This window comes from Ictidomys tridecemlineatus, chromosome 9 (assembly GCF_052094955.1).
Source record: "Ictidomys tridecemlineatus isolate mIctTri1 chromosome 9, mIctTri1.hap1, whole genome shotgun sequence".
Lineage (NCBI taxonomy): Eukaryota > Metazoa > Chordata > Mammalia > Rodentia > Sciuridae > Ictidomys > Ictidomys tridecemlineatus.
The window spans coordinates 131,180,022-131,197,216 of record NC_135485.1 but is presented as its reverse complement, the minus strand read 5'-3'; the positions used below and the strand labels follow the sequence as shown (position 1 = coordinate 131,197,216).

The following is a 17,195-nucleotide window of genomic DNA, read 5'->3' as shown; positions in this document are numbered from 1 at the left end:
TCCTTTTCCTCCCATTAAATTACCCCATGATAAACTAGTTCCCATTTCTGCCAGGTTTTAGTTATAATCAATAGAAGAAGGAGTTTGCTTTTCAATACCAAATCCTGTATGTATCATGAATATGGGATGGTTTATTGAAGTTCTCAAAAAGAAAGTATTAAACTGAGAACTTTATAAGCAGAAGTTTGTTCCCTTCTCCCCTTTCTAGCACATAATCCCAATATTGTTCTTAAAAGGTTAAATATCAAAGCTATCTCCCCCAAACTCCCACGGTATGTCTGCATTTTTGAAATACTTTAAATCATGTTTTGTGAGCCTGCAACTGAATCATGGATTTTAAGAAAATAGTAACGTTGTAGGTAGGCAGAAAAGCCATTAGTCGACTGCCACGTTATTGTAAGAAAGAAATGGGGGTATTCTGAGTATTCTTTTTGGAAGAAACTGTGGAATGGGAATGATTAGAAACTGAATCTGGAAGCTGAATGTGGGAAAATGTAGTGAGACAGGACAAAAGGGCACACATTCTATACTTCTGCATTGAGCCTACACGTGGGCAGGGTGGCTTCATGTAAGGAGATAGGAACTAATTGAGGAAGAAGGGTTTTGAAAGGAGACAGATGAGTTCAGCTTTAGGCATGTGGAGTAACCACAAGTTGTAAATAGACATAGACAGCAGGTGGTGGAGTAGAGGTATCTGGAGCTTGGAAGATAAGTGGGAGTTAAAGGATTTGGAAACAATGGCATAGAGCCCACAGTGGACTCCATGGGAGTAAATGTGACAAATCAGGAGCAGCATGTGGTGAGAGAGGCAGTGCAGAACTAAGCAGGAGAGGAGCCCATGGAGGAGCCACAGCAGGCGTGTCAGGTGACATTTGGCTCTTGCTGCCACAGGTGATGGCAGCCTTTTCCAGAAGCAGGTGGATGCTACAGAGAGGCCAGAAATGTAAGGCTAATGTCTGTTGATTTTGTTGTGATGACAAAGCTATCTTTAAGAAAGATTTTATCATCTAAATCTTTTAACCTTTGATAGATCAAGTAGCCAAAAAAAAAAAAAAGATGGAAAAAACAGTAAGAGATTGAGAATATAATAATAATTTCAAGTTTGAAGAAATTATTACAAGTTTATACATTTCAGATATAAAGCATAATTTATTTTAAAATATTTATAAAATAGCTGAGAAAAAACTTTATAAGGAAAACCAAGTATGAAAACTACTAATTACTCAGAATGTTTAAACAAAGCATGGGGGGACAAAAGGCTAATATCTTTAAAATGAAATACAATTTACAAAATAACAACTGGTCCAGAATGAAATAAAACTAGAATTAAAAACTTTCAAAAGTACTAAAAATGGCAACACACATGGCAGGGTTTATGCACCTAAGATTCATCACAAATTCATAGTTTTTGATCATTTTATCATTTAAACAAATAGCATGTGATCCATATAAGAAGTTTATTTTTTTAAAGAAAGTTGATGAAAACATTAGTATTTGATTGAGAAAACAAGAGTAGCATTAATAAGGCCATAAGAATTATTTCAAATTACCAATAAAAATCAAACATATTAATTCTTTAAAGAAATATAAAAACACTATGAAAAAAAAACTATAAAAGTGTTTTTGAATGTAGAAGAGACGGCATGACAGGACCATACTCCTTAATGTAAAAAACCAATACTCCAAAGATGTCTATTTTTAGAGTAAATTTGTTTTAACTAATACTTTTTAATATTTTTAATTACTTTGGTGATGACGGTGAAGACACATGGTAATTGGGAAAACACCATAAGGAAGTAAAAAAGAAATGAATATTGATTAAATTTTTAGAAATGTAGTCAACTTAGTGCCTCATTTTATATTAAATAAATTCCTGATAATAAAATTCCAAAATGTAAAATAAACATGTTAAACATTTATTGATATTGAACTGACCTGAGACTAAAAACAAGTCTTCTATGAACAATGGGAAAAAAACCCACAAAATGTACATACAACTTCATAATACAAATAATTATATAAGGTAAAACATAAAATTAGAAATAGTATTTTTAAAATATGTTATAAAACATATACTAGTCATATAAATATTTCTTGCAAATCAAAAGGAAAAGATGAACATCTTAGTTCCACACAGTCCTGTTATGTGTATGTGTGCCAGTATCTATAATATACATAGAGACAAATGTTCAACTACACAAGTAATTAAAAAAGTTTGAAAACTAGTAAGAGTTGAAGGTGTGCATATGTAGCTACAGAAGTGAAAACAGATGCAAACTTCTGAAGGCAACTAGGAAATATGAAACCAAAGCCACAAAACACACACATCTTGTTTCAGCAATTTTACTTCTAGTGTTTAAGCCTAAAGGATAATAAAGATCTATATGATTTTCTCATTAAAATTATTCATATTATATTATACATAAAAACATAAGCAACAATTTTTATGTACTTTATTAAGCTGTTCCATGACAGAACATCTGTAACTATGTGGAACATATTTTAGAAAAGCACTTAGAAAGGTATAAAAATATTTATAACATACTGGGAAAAATGAGGCTATAAAATGACCCCAATGAGATGCCAAGAAACCACCTGACAGGAAGATGGAACCCATGCATCTCAGGGATTACCAATCATCCCCTAGTAGAAACCAGTAGCATCCAAAGGATATCACAAGGAATCAAGAATCCCTTTGTTCTTGATGCTATGTATATACTGCAAGCCCACCTAATTTACTTATATATTGTCTTAAGGTAGGGAAGGGGACAAGTGAAGTTCTAAAGGACTATCAATATTCCTAAAGAGAGTCACCCAAATTTTTAAAATCAGGCCTGAATGGAGCTAAGTTTTGAATAGACTTTGGTATTTAGAATGAACGTAAGTTTTTAAACTATAGGAAGTGGCGCTATAGTTAATTGGCAAGTCTAAGTATTCTATGTTATTTTCAAGGGTTAGTGTATTAATGTTATATTGCTGTGAAATAAATTGCCATTCTAAATTCACCACCTAGGAACAATCAATGTGATTATGCTAGTATATTTCCTTCTAGGTTTTTGATGTATTAATCAAAATTAAGATGAAATATTTTAACTGATTAGTAGCTTACATTTTCATTTCAGAAGATATAGAATCATGGATGGATTTATAATACAATTCAGATATGCAAGAAAATTAAGCTTGATGCCAGTGTGTGATGGTCGTGGAAGTACAAATCCATTTACTACAATGAAGCTTACAAAGCTGACAGAGGATGTAAAATTAAAGTCTCTATTCCTCCTTCTTGACAGGGAATTTAGAATGATTTTCCTTTTTTTCTATATTTTCTGTATTTTTACTATATTTTTAAAAATATCTTTATTTACTTTTATGTGGTGCTGAGGATTGAACCCAGTGCCTCACATGTGCAAGGCAAGCGCTCCGCCACTGAGCCCCAGCCCCAGCCCTTTACTGTATTTTTATAATGGGAATGTATGAGATTCAAAGTAAAAATTCAATGTGTATTCTATATATTTGTAAACCATGGCTCCCAAAGCAAGAAATCGGAAAATTACTAGGCACAATACGAGCCTTTCTTCACAGCAGTAAACATATCTTGAGTGATGTCTAAGTTCCTTGATGGCAATTTTTTTTGGACCTAAACCATGACATAAAATTCAAAGCATGGTGTTTTGAAAGCACTTCACTGCTGATTCAAAAGCTGTTATGTATGTGAACATGAACTCAGAAGGTGCTAAGCTGAGGCTAATCAGAGGGAGTTTCCAAAGGATTTAAACTCTGCCATAGCCCTAAGAAACGGTCTACAAACAATTTCAAATTTAATAAAAGTAGTTCATGTGGAGTCCAAATGTCACATTAACTGTGAGACCAAGAGCAAGGGTGTTTTGGGGTGGCATCTGCAGGCAAGAACAGACACTATGCCTGACTGATGTGAAAAGAGTTGCTGCACAGTTCTGTCCCCTCCAGAACATTTACCCTCAGTGTCAAGCTTATCTGCAAAGGCACCATTCTCCTCACCAACCCCGTGTGTGAGCACTACGTCAACAAGCCCACAGTACACACACGTGACCCCTGCACACTGACCCACAACAACACACTCTGTAGAATACACACCAACCTCCATGTGCGAAAGTTAATACTATGCTTTTATGTGATGAGTGAGATTTCATTCTTACTAAGTTAAAAAAATTATGAAACTACTAATATGCCTTGTCTTTAAGTCACTGTTTTGACTACATAGACCTAAAATTCCCTTCCTTCTTTTCCTTAATGTCTATTTTCTTTCCCAATTAAATCCATAATCAAACTTAAGGAAATATCTATCTGTGAATTTCTGAAACTACATCAATTCATTGCAGTCATTTTAATTTTCCATTTTTAAAGCCTTGGTAAATAAAATAAGGGCACTCATGTATGAAAAATATTCAAATAAATACTTAAACACTTCTATAGAGAGATGGTAACACAACAACTCAGTATTGTTGAATTTTTGGCTATCAGCTAATTACATGAAAGGTCAAAACTGGGATAAAAAAGGAGATTTTTAGAGTCAGATCATCATGAAAGCACGTCTAGGATTTTCGTAATCCAGACTTTATAGATGTTAAGGACTGCCTTTGTTAGCAAATTCTTCATCATGGGAATTAAGAGGCAAGTCCTGCTTTTCTAAGCAAAATGTTGTTGAAAAATGGTATTCAAACGCTGCCTACACTTGTTTGGGTTAAAATAGCAGATATCCATATGCCTTATAAAGAGAAAAATATTTAATTCTGGCGCTTAAGGAAAGACTGCTGATGTAGGTAGGGTATGACTGAGTTCATTCTGTATTCACTGAGTTTTCTCTTTTTTGAAAGTATACCTTATTTGTAACTCTCAATCTATTATTATTTATCTATCAATCGATCGATCGATCGATCTATCTCTACAAGTATTATACAAAATATGAAAAGGGCCAGGTGTGGTGGTGGACACCTGTAATCCCAGACGCTCAGAAGACTGAGGCAGGAGAAGCTCAAACCAGCCTCAGAAACTTAGTGAGACCCTAAGAAACTTAGTGAGATCCTGTCTCAAAATAAAAAAATAAAAATACAGGCTGAGGATGTGGCTCCATGGTTAAGCACCCCTCAGTTCAATCTCTGGTACCAAAAAAAAAAAAGACTTAGTGACAGTTTATGTCTGCTACTAGTTAACTTAGTATGCTTTAGTACCCTTCACCCAAAATTTAATGATTTACCCAATATTTATCTTAAAGATCCAAAAAATAGTTATATAGAAATATATAAGAAAACAGTTATATAGAAAATGCTATATCCCTAACAAAAGAAATAACCTAAATAAAGTTACCCAGGCAATGATCTCTTTGGTTTTTTTTTCCTGAAGAAAAACTTCAAAGCTTTTTTATTAATAATTCTCCGAGGATGATTTCCAAGTGCTTTAATGAAGTGTTTTGTATTGTTTACAAGTCCTGAAAGAAAACAGCACTATGGCATCTCAGTCAGAGACCATCTTATTTTATTGTGAGGTTGGGAGGGAAGACAAGCAGGGCTAGATTCTTTCTAGAATCTGAATAAAAGTAATGGAACAGCAGCTGAGAAAAGTATTTCAGAGAAGACTTTTGTCCAGACTGGGGATTTCACCTCACAAAGAAAAATGTTGTAAGTACTTTTGAAGGACTTTCTATTCTTACATTAGCAATTCATTTTCTTATATTTTGTTATTTATTAATTTTGTATCACAATTTATGTACTAATCTAGAATACTCCATAAACTGAATTTTTCATTTAGCTTACTAGACGACACATGTCCTCATGTAGGTTTTGTAAGAAAGCTTGTGGATGACATTTTCTGAGCTCCTGCATATTTAAGTATGTCATTTCCATGGCCTTCATTCATAAAAAATTCATAACCCGACCCTAAATAATGATGTGGGGTCACAGCCTTTTCCTCTCAGAAATCATTAGACATTATTCCGTTGGCTTCTGCCATTTGGTTCTGCAGAGGAGTACAAGGTTAGTCCCATCTGGGCAGTAAGGGAAAAAAGGCACCCCTGTGGTCACAGATACCCAGCCATTGCTTTCCTTTTGCACACACTACTCTCTCCTAAGAATATTTAAAATTATTGAGCAGTTTCCCGCTTCTGCACTGCACATCAAACATCTCTTTCATCCTTTTGAGCTTTTTTCACCTTTGTTTAACATTTAGGGAGAGTTTATCATATTTGTCTTCCACATTACTGAGATGATTTCTTAGCGTCAAATCTTCTCTGCTGGCTCTATGGATTTAATTTGGCTGCTGCACTTTAAAATTTCATTACTTGCTCCATTATCACTTTCTTCTTGTCCTTTTCCCTTTCAATGGTTCTTTTCCTGTGGGTTTCTGATTCTGTTTCATAATAATCATATCTTCCCGACATTCTACTCAGATGGCTAGTCAACTTTTGTACTTTTTTTTTATTTCCCTTTGAGTCTCAAGGGTGATTTCTTTTTTCTCCTCTTCCCTTTGTAACGTTCTTAAAGGTTCAGTATTGAATTTTTTAACACTTTCTAGTAATAGAAGAGGTATCAAATAAAGCAAAAGTGATATAGAACAGGCTGGTCATCGCTATCTCTAGGCAGTATTAAGAATCTAACAGGTTTTTATGTCATTTGGTTTCCTAAAATTGAAATCTGACTTTCTCTGAACAATCCCAGTTACTAGTTATATCTCTGGCCATAGAACCTTGTATTTAGAGGCAATGATCCTTGTTCTCCACCAAAACTGCCCACCAGATTTCTCTGTGTGTCAGTGAATATTTTGCTATGAATGCATAAGAAAAGAAGAGAGAGAGAGAGAGAGAGAGAGAGAGAGAGAAATAACAAGAGAACAGAGTAGGGGAACAACACTTGCATGTTAAAAGAAAAAAATGAAGAACAGAAATAACAAAGGGCTCTCCATATTCTCTGCTCATTATTGCTCCTGAGGATTTTCTAATAGCGAGCGGACTGAGAGACACTGATGGGAGTGGAATCGAAGCAGGGGTTGGAGATATCATAGTGGTTAACTCAGAGGTAGGAAATGTGCCCCAGAAGGCCAGCTGCTCATTCTCTGAGATGTTTCCAAATGAAGGATCAAAGAGACATTGGGACATAGTGTAGGTTTTTCTCTATATCTTCTCTTTTACTAGCTTGTTATAGTTTTAAATTAAATAGCATGAACCAAGATTTTTCAACCCTATAATATCAGCCTAAAATTGATTGTTATATAAAATTTCCTGTGTATCATGTCCGTCGATTTCAGTGTTTTTGAAGTGCCGTAATTTTCCATTTTCTGTGTCTTTGTGAGTGTTTTAGTGGAAATTTGGGACTGGCTAAACTAGGTGCGGCTATTCAGGTCCCATATAGAGGGTAAGGTATAGTCACAACTTAAATGCACCTCATCTCACAAATCCTTTTCCTTGTCTCTCGGCTGATCAACTTTATTTAGGTTATTTCTTTTGTTAGGGATATAGCATTTTCTATATAACTGTTTTCTTATAACTATTTTTTGGATCTTTAAGATGAATATTGGGTAAATCATTAAATTTTGGGTGAAGGGTACTAAAGCATACTAAGTTAACTAGTAGCAGACCCAAGATTCATGCTTGTCTTCTGAGGGTCCTTTCTCATCCTCTAATCCTGTGAGAACTTGCTGCCTCCAACCTCTTAGTGAAAAATGGTGGTCCCTGAAGGGCTTTAGCATGGGTGCTTCTAATGGTCTGAACACAACCATGTTGAGGAGGATGACTCTCTTAGGACCTCAAAGACCCAATCTCTGTGCTGCTCTTTACTGTGTAAGCCTCCTTCTCGCTCCTGGGATCTGTCCTTGCTCTCTGCCTATTCATGCCACTGCTCCGGGCAAGGGTGACACTGAAGGCCCATTTCAGAACACTTTGGCTCACAGTAAAACTTGCTCTTGCAGCTGGCTCTTCTGCAGTCCATCAGTTCCTGGTCGGGCTGTAGCCTCTCTGGACCTGAGTCTGATTGGTCGGATACCTGCTGCCTGATTTCTGAAGCCTGATTTTCCTCACTCTGCTGTCTCCCTCTTTCCTTTTCATTCTTTATTGCCCTAGATCCAGAGGTCCTTCTAATCCAGTTTCCTGCCTGATTTCTCCTAAAATTCAGTTTCTGCTCTCTTTTTTGCCTTTGGTATATATAGTATTTATGCAGTTATAGGAACCCTAACCAAATTTGTCAGTACCTGGCAGATTTGACTTGCCCTGTCTCTGGTTCTCTTGATGGCATGGGTCAACAGGAATCCCTGGGGACTTTATGTCTACAGAAGGCATATGATACGTTAAATCCTATATTTCAGCAATTACAGATACTAACCATTAAAACAAATGAAAATTATCTCAGATTTAGGGCCTTAAAGGAATTCAGTGTAATGTAACACAGTATTAAACATTTTAAAAGTCAGGACAGGTTTGTTTAAAAGGCAAAGAAACAAATTATTTAATTAGTCATGATTCAGAGACAGTCTAATCAACCAATAAGCTCTTAAATTCTTCTGTCATTTTTACTATAGCTACTGACTTAACTCTGTGGTACAATACTGCCCACTAGCATAGCAAATTTTATCCATTATCTTAAATGGTTTTTCAGACCAACAAATATCTTAAAGCCTTGCTACAAATGAGTGGTCCAAGGAGGTGGTCTACTCTGCTTTGATTCAAGTTGGAATTTAAGAAATAGTTGTCGTAAGTAGATGAGTTAAAGATGTAAGAATTATTTTACAGGTCAAAGCTCAAGTTATTGATTAGATACCAAGCAATCCACAAGATGTAGAGCTTATTCAAGCCACAAAAGAAAATCACATTTGTAATTTTAAATTTTCTATTTGATATATTTAAAAAGCAAAAAATTAAAAGTCAGTTAAGATTAAATGTAATAAATTTAACTTAACCCCAATATAACTGCAATGTTAACATTTCATTATTAAATTACTTGTGTGTGTGTGTGTGTATGTGTGTGTGTGTGTGTGTGTGTGTGTGTAGTGAGTGAACTAAGAATTTGAGGTTTCATGTGTATTATAAACCTACAGAACATCCCACTGGGAAGCATATTTTAAATGATCAATAGCCAATAGAGCCAAGATATTTTAATATTTACCATAGCAGATAATGAAGGTCTAAATACGTATGTTATCATCACACTTTATGAAAAAAATGTTCTAGTAAAAGTGATAAGTATATGAGTTACTACATATGTTAATTCAGGTCAATTAGCTATAAAAACCTGTTAGATTCTGAATACTGCCTAGGGACAATGATGACCAGCCTCTCCTATATCACTTTTCCTTTAATCAACACCTTTTCTATAAGGTAAGGGCCAAACTATATCATTATATTGTATGCATGTATATCATAATATGTATATTTCAAGACAAGTTGGAGATGATAAACATACATAATTTATAAATTTGTTAATTCAAAAAAATTTAAAAATGGATGTGAAGAAATAAGTAATGTAAGAGGCAATGATAAATTGTTTTCTCTTACCTACACAGATCTTCTTTTATGTGGAGGGAAATCAGTTCCTTGGGAATATGAAAAGAAAGTATGCTCTCTGACATCTGCTCCCGGATCCGCATCCACTTATTGTCAGACGTGGGAAATCTATATAATTTACACACTGGATTCTTGAACACTGGGAAGAAAAAAGAAAAAGGAAATTGATAAATTACAAACAAATGCATATCAGATGAAGCAAAATTAATGTTAATCAGGGTAACATTCTATTTATTGGCTCAAAAATTTATCAGAATTCATTACTGTATTTGAATTTCTAAGGATTTTATTTTTATAAAACTTTTTAATGAAGCTTCTAAAACATAGTCTTGGTTAGCTAACAAATATTTAAATAAATATTCAACAGAGTTAACAATTAGAACAATGCAACTTAAAAGGACAATGAGATTTCATCTAACTTAGGTTAGAATGGCAGCCATTAAGAATACAAACAAATCCAGAGAGGATATGGGGAACAAGGAACGTCTCTACACTGTTGATTGGATGGTAAACTAATACAACCACTATAGAAATCAGTGTGGAGGTACCTAAGGAGACTAGGGATGAAACCGCCATCTGACCTAGCTATACCACTTCTCGTTACTTATCATAAAGAATTATGTCATCATACTATAGTGACACATGCATACCCATGTTTATAGTAGTACAATTCACAACAGCCAAACTGTGGAACCAGCCTAAGTGTTCATCAACAGATAAATGGGTAAGGAATATGATATACATAACAATGGAGTTGTTACGGTTTGCATATTAGATACCCCCCCTTCCCCCCCCCTTTAGGATATGCATTTTGTCCTCGGTGAGAGGAGCTGTCTCTTTGCTTCCTGATTTCATGTCTGGAGCCCATTTCCTCCTCCACACCCTTCAGCCATGATGCTCTGCCTTGTCTTGGCCCCAGAGCCATGGAGTCAGCTGTCTGTGACCGCTAAAACCATGAGCATCAAATAAATTTTTCTTCCTATAAAATTGTTCTTGTCAGATCTTTTGGTTATTGCAGCAAAAATGGTGACCAACATGGGAGTTGGATTCAGCCATCAAGAACAGTGAAATTATGTCATTTTCAGGAAAATAGATGGAAATTGAGAACAGTATGTGAAGGGGAATAAGCCAAACTGAGAAAGTCAAGGGTCATATCTTTTTTCACATACATGGAAGTTATAGAGTAGTGAGGTATCTCATGAAAATTGAAGACAGATGGGGAGAGGAAAGGGACCAGAAGGAGGGAGGAAGGGACGAAAAAAAGAAATTAGAGAATGATACCAGCCAAATTATATTATTATATTGTATGCATGCACAAATATATAACAATGAGTTCCATTATATACAAGTATAAAGCCCTAATAAAAATATGGAAAAAATTATATATATATCCAACTCCAACTCATAAATGTGGCAAGTGTGGTTCTCTGATTTATTATCTATTGACTGCTTTCTCTTCTAACTTTTTAATAAAGCATTTGTGCCTCTAAATATAGACGAAAATATAAGTACATACACATGACACACATTTTTTTTTTTTTTGCACTGCTTCGGATCAAAACCAGAGCCTCATGCATACTAAATAAGTTCTTTACCACTTTAAAATACACTTCAACAAATTATTTCTCAATTAATTCTGACTACTCTTGGTCATCTTTACTTAACAGGTGAAAACTGATAGGTTATTTCACAAGTTTTAAAAAGCCCTACTAGAGTGAGATGGTATCTTAGGGTGGTTTTGATTTGCATTTCTCTGACTGCTAGAGATGGTGTGCATTTTTTCATGTACTTGTTGATTGGTTTTATGTCCTCCTCTGAGAAGTGTCTGTTCAGGTCCTTGGCCCATTTGTTGATTGGGTTATTTGTTATCTTATTGTCTAATTTTTTGAGTTCTTTGTATACTCTGGATATTAGGGCTCTATCTGAAGTGTGAGGAGTAAAGATTTGTTCCCATAATGTAGGCTCCCTATTTACCTCTCTTATTGTTTCTTTTGCTGAGAAAAAAACTTTTTAGTTTGAGAAAGTCCCATTTGTTGATTCTAGATATTAACTCTTGTGCTATGGGTGTCCTATTGAGAAATTTGGAGCCCGACCCCCCAGTATGTAGGTTGTAGCCAACTTTTTCTTCTATCAGATGTCGTGTCTCTGATTTGATATCAAGCTCTTTGATCCATTTTGAGTTAACTTTTGTGCATGGTGAGAGAAAGGGATTCAGTTTCATTTTGTTGCATATGGATTTCCAGTTTTCCCAGCACCATTTGTTGAAGATGCTATCCTTCCTCCATTGGATGCTTTTAGCCCCTTTATCAAATATAAGAAAGTTGTAGTTTTGTGGGTTGGTTTCTGTGTCCTCTATTCTGTACCATTGGTCCACCCACCTGTTTTGGTACTAGTACCATGCTGTTTTTGTTACTATTGCTCTGTAGTATAGTTTGAAGTCTGGTATCGCTATACCACCTGATTCACACTTCCTGCTTAGCATTGTTTTTGCTATTCTGGGTCTTTTATTTTTCCATATGAATTTCATGATTTCTTTATCTATTTCTACAAGAAATGCCGTTGGGATTTTGATTGGCATTGCATTAAACCTATAGAGAACTTTTGGTAATATCGCCATTTTGATGATGTTAGTTCTGCCTATCCATGAACAGGGTATATTTTTCCATCTTCTAAGGTCTTCTTCAATTTCTCTCTTTAGGGTTCTGTAGTTTTCATTGTATAAGTCTTTCACCTCTTTTGTTAGGTTGATTCCCAAGTATTTTTTTTTTTTTGAGGATATTGTGAATGGAGTGGTTGTCCTCATTTCCATTTCAGAGGATTTGTCACTGATATACAGGAATGCCTTTGATTTATGTGTGTTGATTTTATAACCTGCCACTTTGCTGAATTCATTTATTAGCTCTAATAGTTTCTTTGTAGACCTTTTTGGGTCTGCTAGGTATAGAATCATGTCATCTGCAAATAGTGATAATTTAAGTTCTTCTTTTCCTATTTTTATGCCTTTAATTTCTTTCGTCTGTCTAATTGTTCTGGCCAGTGTTTTGAGAACTATGTTGAACAGAAGTGGTGAGAGAGGGCATCCCTGTCTTGTTCCAGATTTTAGAGGGAATGCCTTCAATTTTTCTCCATTCAGAATGATGCTAGCCTGAGGCTTAGCATAGATTGCTTTTACAATCTGGGTATATTGTTGAGGTATATTCTTGTTATCCCTAGTTTTTCTAGAGTTTTGAACATAAAGGGATGCTGTACTTTGTCGAATGCTTTTTCCGCATCTATTGAGATGATCATATGGTTCTTATTTTTAAGTCTATTGATGTGGTGAATAACTGAAGTCAAACAACAACAAGTGCTGGCGAGGATGTGGGGAAAAGGGTACACTTGTACATTGCTGGTGGGACTGCAAATTGGTGCAGCTAATTTGGAAAGCAGTATGGAGATTTCTTGGAAAGCTGGGAATGAAACCACCATTTGACCCAGCTATTCTCCTTCTCAGTCTATTCCCTAAAGACCTAAAAAGAGCATGCTCCAGGGACACTGCTACATCGATGTTCATAGCAGCACAATTCACAATAGCAAGACTGTGGAAGCAACCTAGATGCCCTTCAATAGATGAATGGATAAAAAAAAATGTGGCATTTATACACAATGGAGTATTACTCTGCATTAAAAAATGACAAAAATCATAGAATTTGGAGGGGAATGGATGGCATTAGAGCAGATTATGCTAAGTGAAGCTAGCCAATCCCTAAAAAACACATGCCAAATGTCTTCTTTGATATAAGGAGAGTAACTAAAACAGGGTAGGGAAGAAGAGCATGAGAAGAAGACTAACATTAAACAGGGATGAGAGGTGGGAGAGAAAGGGAGAGAGAAGGGAAATTGCATGGAAATGGAAGGAGACCCTCAGGGTTATACAAAATTACATACAAGAGGAAGTGAGGGGAAAGGGAAAAATAATACAAGGGGAGAAATGAATTACAGTAGAGGGGGTAGAGAGAGAAGAGGGGAGGGGAGGGAGGGGAGGGGATGGGGGGATAGTAGAGGATAGGAAAGGCATCAGAATACAACAGACATGAGTATGGCAATATGTAAATCAATGGAAGTGTAACTGATGAGATTTTGCAATCTGTATACGGGGTAAAAATGGGAATTCATAACCCACTTGAATCAAAGTGTGAAATATGATATATCAAGAACTATGTAATGTTTTGAACAAACAACAATAAAAAAAGAAAAAATAAATAAAAAAAATAAAAAGCCCTACTAATAAAAAATCTTGTATGTCAGAAAGGTTCATTTCTTTGGTGGATGGTCTATTAAAAGTCAAGTATTATACATATTTAAAAGTGCCAGTGAGTCTACACCACATTTTCCTGAAATCACAGATTGTCAGAAGCTAGTTAGGAGAGAATGAGGAAACTATCTAGGGCAAGTGTACAATGACTAGAGGTGAAGAACAGGTCATACTACCAAAGATTTAAAAGGATTCAGGAAGAGTGGGGGCCCAGTGGGTAGGATAAGACACAGTACATTTCATGAAACCAGAATTCACACGCACCTCCAAGCCATATCTTTCAGGGCAGAATGTTTTCCCCATTGCTTTTGGACAATGAATATCTTTGTTACATACATACACTAAAGTTTAGTGGGCAATAAAACCTCAGATCAACCACTAGTCAAGCATCTATTATTAGTTGGCTACAGTTTATCAAAAAAAAGTTGTCTAAAAATATAATTGATATTGAAGTGGATGTTAGACTTTAAAAAATATCAAGCGTGGTGGCCCAGGACTCCTCAATATTTAGGCATAAACACCTTTCAAAATTTTAGGGCTCTGTAAGACAACCATATCTCATTCACTACTACAATAAACATACAATATCTTTCTGAGCTTTGAAATGAGAATCTGTTTATCCATTCTTCTGCAGCCATCCATTCTCAAAGGGATACTGGAGCATTATCATTATCACAATTGGCATCAATTACAGCAGAGACCTTGATGTCAAGCATCCCATTCTTCAACCCACAGATTCAAATCTCTGGTAAATTTTACATATCCCTGTCAAGAATGAGGCAGCAGCATCACCTTTCAACCAGACCAAGAGAGGCCAGAAATCAGTAGAATATTTCCAGTGTGCTGAGAGAAAATATTTTAAAATCTAGAGCTGTGTGCCCAAAGAGATTATCCTTTGAATATATTCATGACCACTTAAGATTTGTCAATTAGATTCTATCAGAAATACATACAGAGCCTTCATTATATTTATTTCCTTTCATCTAAAATAGAAGAACTTGCTGTCAGTCAATAAAAGAAACTACATGATTTCATTCATTTTTAAAGTGACAATGTTTCAGAGATGTAAGAATTTTACTACCGCTTCTGTTAACATATCTCTAGAGTTGAAATATGTATTGAATGCAATATAGTGTCAGGTTAAATCATATGGATGAGATCTCATGAATTCTAATATATATCACATGGTTAGGAATATTAATGCTTCCTTTTATGGAAAAACAAAAACTTCAATCCCTGAAATATCCAAATTATTGCATAACACATAAATATCCAATCAGTATAGTTGCTGTGTCTTAATCTCTCTTTTTTTAATTACACAGAATCTTTATATCAACCAAAACACAGTCAAGTAGAATCATGGGATGTTTCTTGCCCTTTATAGGTAAATAATTATTTTTTTAAATTCATATTTTGAATTATGTGAGAAAGCAGAAAAATATTTTCTCTGTTAACCCCAAGACATGTCCCTTAACTTTTGACGTATTTTTTTGGCTTTCCATTTTAATGTTTTTTTTTCTGTGTTCTAAAAAGAAACCTCTACTATGTCACTTAAGCAGAAATCAAGAGCAGTTTGATTAATGAGTTTGGGGACGCTCCTTTGGACACCAGGCACACATCATCCAAAGACAACACGTGAATACTGTTATTTTTGAAGGAAATACCTGGGGCAAATGATCAAAAAGTCAGGCAGCTTAATCATGCCCCCTCCCTCAAAAATATTCTGCACAACTTCATTTCATGTCTTCAAACGTTGGCACTAAATTGTATACATTAACCAGCATCTAAATGCAGATATGGTGGGATCTACTTTGCAACTCAGATCCACCAGCATTCCTTCTTGAGCACCTGCTATGTCTGAGGCAAGGAGACCTAGAGTTTATCGGAAAATACTATATAATGGACATGACAATAAAAATGAGGAAGTATGATCTGACCTTAAACCTTGATGCAAGTTCATTGCACTAGTCACAAAAAGACCTGCTAAAATGTCTCAACTCAAAATTCTTGCTTTCCTGGTGGGGTGAGTCATCATCACATTAAACAAATGGCATGGTTCTCATGCATCCAATATTAAACAACGGTTCATAAATGATAAATGCTTTGGCCAACTTTTTAAAACGCTTCTACCTTATATCAGAAATAGGATTTCAGCAATTTTGCATACATGCTCCAGCTGTTCATGGGAGTAAATGACTTTGTGAATGGCTTTCAGCTCTGATTCTCCATTGTGTCAAGTATTGTTTCATGTAGGAGCAGCTTTCTTGACCATGCACTAGGCCAATAACAATTTCAATGTAGCAAGACAGCCCTCTGTGTGTTCTCCATCTCCAATTTTTACAGTGCTTTTTGCCAGAACAATTGTTGAAAACATTATGTGCCAGATTCTACCAAGAGAAAGGTAGTTTTGGTATTTTGTACCATACCATGGTCTTATGCTGACTTAATGAGGGTTAAAGTTCCAAACTGGGCCAGATTTTAACTGTTCCCCTTTAGGGGGAATTTTAATCTGTTCCCCTTTAGGTTCACCTCTTGAGATGAACACAAGACAGTTTACTCCAAAATTGCAACCCCCAACTCAAATGTCTATATTACTTCTCCCAGAAATAACATTTAGCAAGGTAGCATGCCACCTGCCTTTCCACGGGATTCAGCAATTGTGAAAGCCAAGCTGTAGCAGTTCTGAATAATTCAAAATAAAGATGCCAAGGAAATGTTCAACAAAACCAACAGAGATAACACATAAAAAAGACTGCTTCTCAAGCAACCTCGGGCAGGAAAAAATAAACCAGAGCTATCACAGGATGGTTTCTCTTTTCTGTTAACAAAGGACTGCTAGGGATATCAGTGGGTTGATTGGACAAGGAATTTTGGAAATACGACTCAGGGTCCAAGGGATCATCAAAAAGCTGGAACCCTTATTTCATTGGGTTATCTTTTATACACTTCTCTGGGGAAAGCTCGTCTGTGGTTATCTTCAAGCACTTCTTGCCTCCAGGATAAGGCAGAAGTTATATATTTAAATAGAATCTGACTTTATAGGCTCAGGGACTTAAAAAAATCACTAGTTTAATGTACTGTGTACTCTTATAGAGGATCCATTCTTTCTGTAGTTTTAATTATGCAGTTGTTTAATTGTTTAATTATTCAGCCAAATGTGCATACATTGCCTATTCTCCAAATGCTATATTACACTTATTCAGGGTAAGTCCTTGTAATCCAATTAGATACTGGTACACCCTCGTTTGTGCTTAAAAATATCTCAGATATATGTACATCTGAAATGTAAGTTGGCTGCTTTTAAAATTGGATAAGAACGGAAAAATATAAACAGAGATCATCAGAACACTATCCTAAGCATGGCTCTAAGCAAACAGA

At 35.5% G+C, this 17,195-nt stretch overlaps 1 protein-coding gene across 13 annotated transcripts in view; it reads right to left on the bottom strand.

Moving 5' to 3' along the window:
• The window catches only part of Inpp4b (inositol polyphosphate-4-phosphatase type II B), a 750,819-nt gene that overhangs the window by 181,161 nt on the left and 552,463 nt on the right, over nt 1-17,195 (bottom strand). For all 13 annotated transcript variants that reach the window (XM_021727898.3, XM_040293274.2, XM_021727894.3 and 10 more), the window contains one exon: nt 9,515-9,662. In XM_021727898.3, coding sequence (XP_021583573.2) covers nt 9,515-9,662 — 148 coding nt within the window. The remainder of the gene's footprint in view (nt 1-9,514; nt 9,663-17,195) is intronic.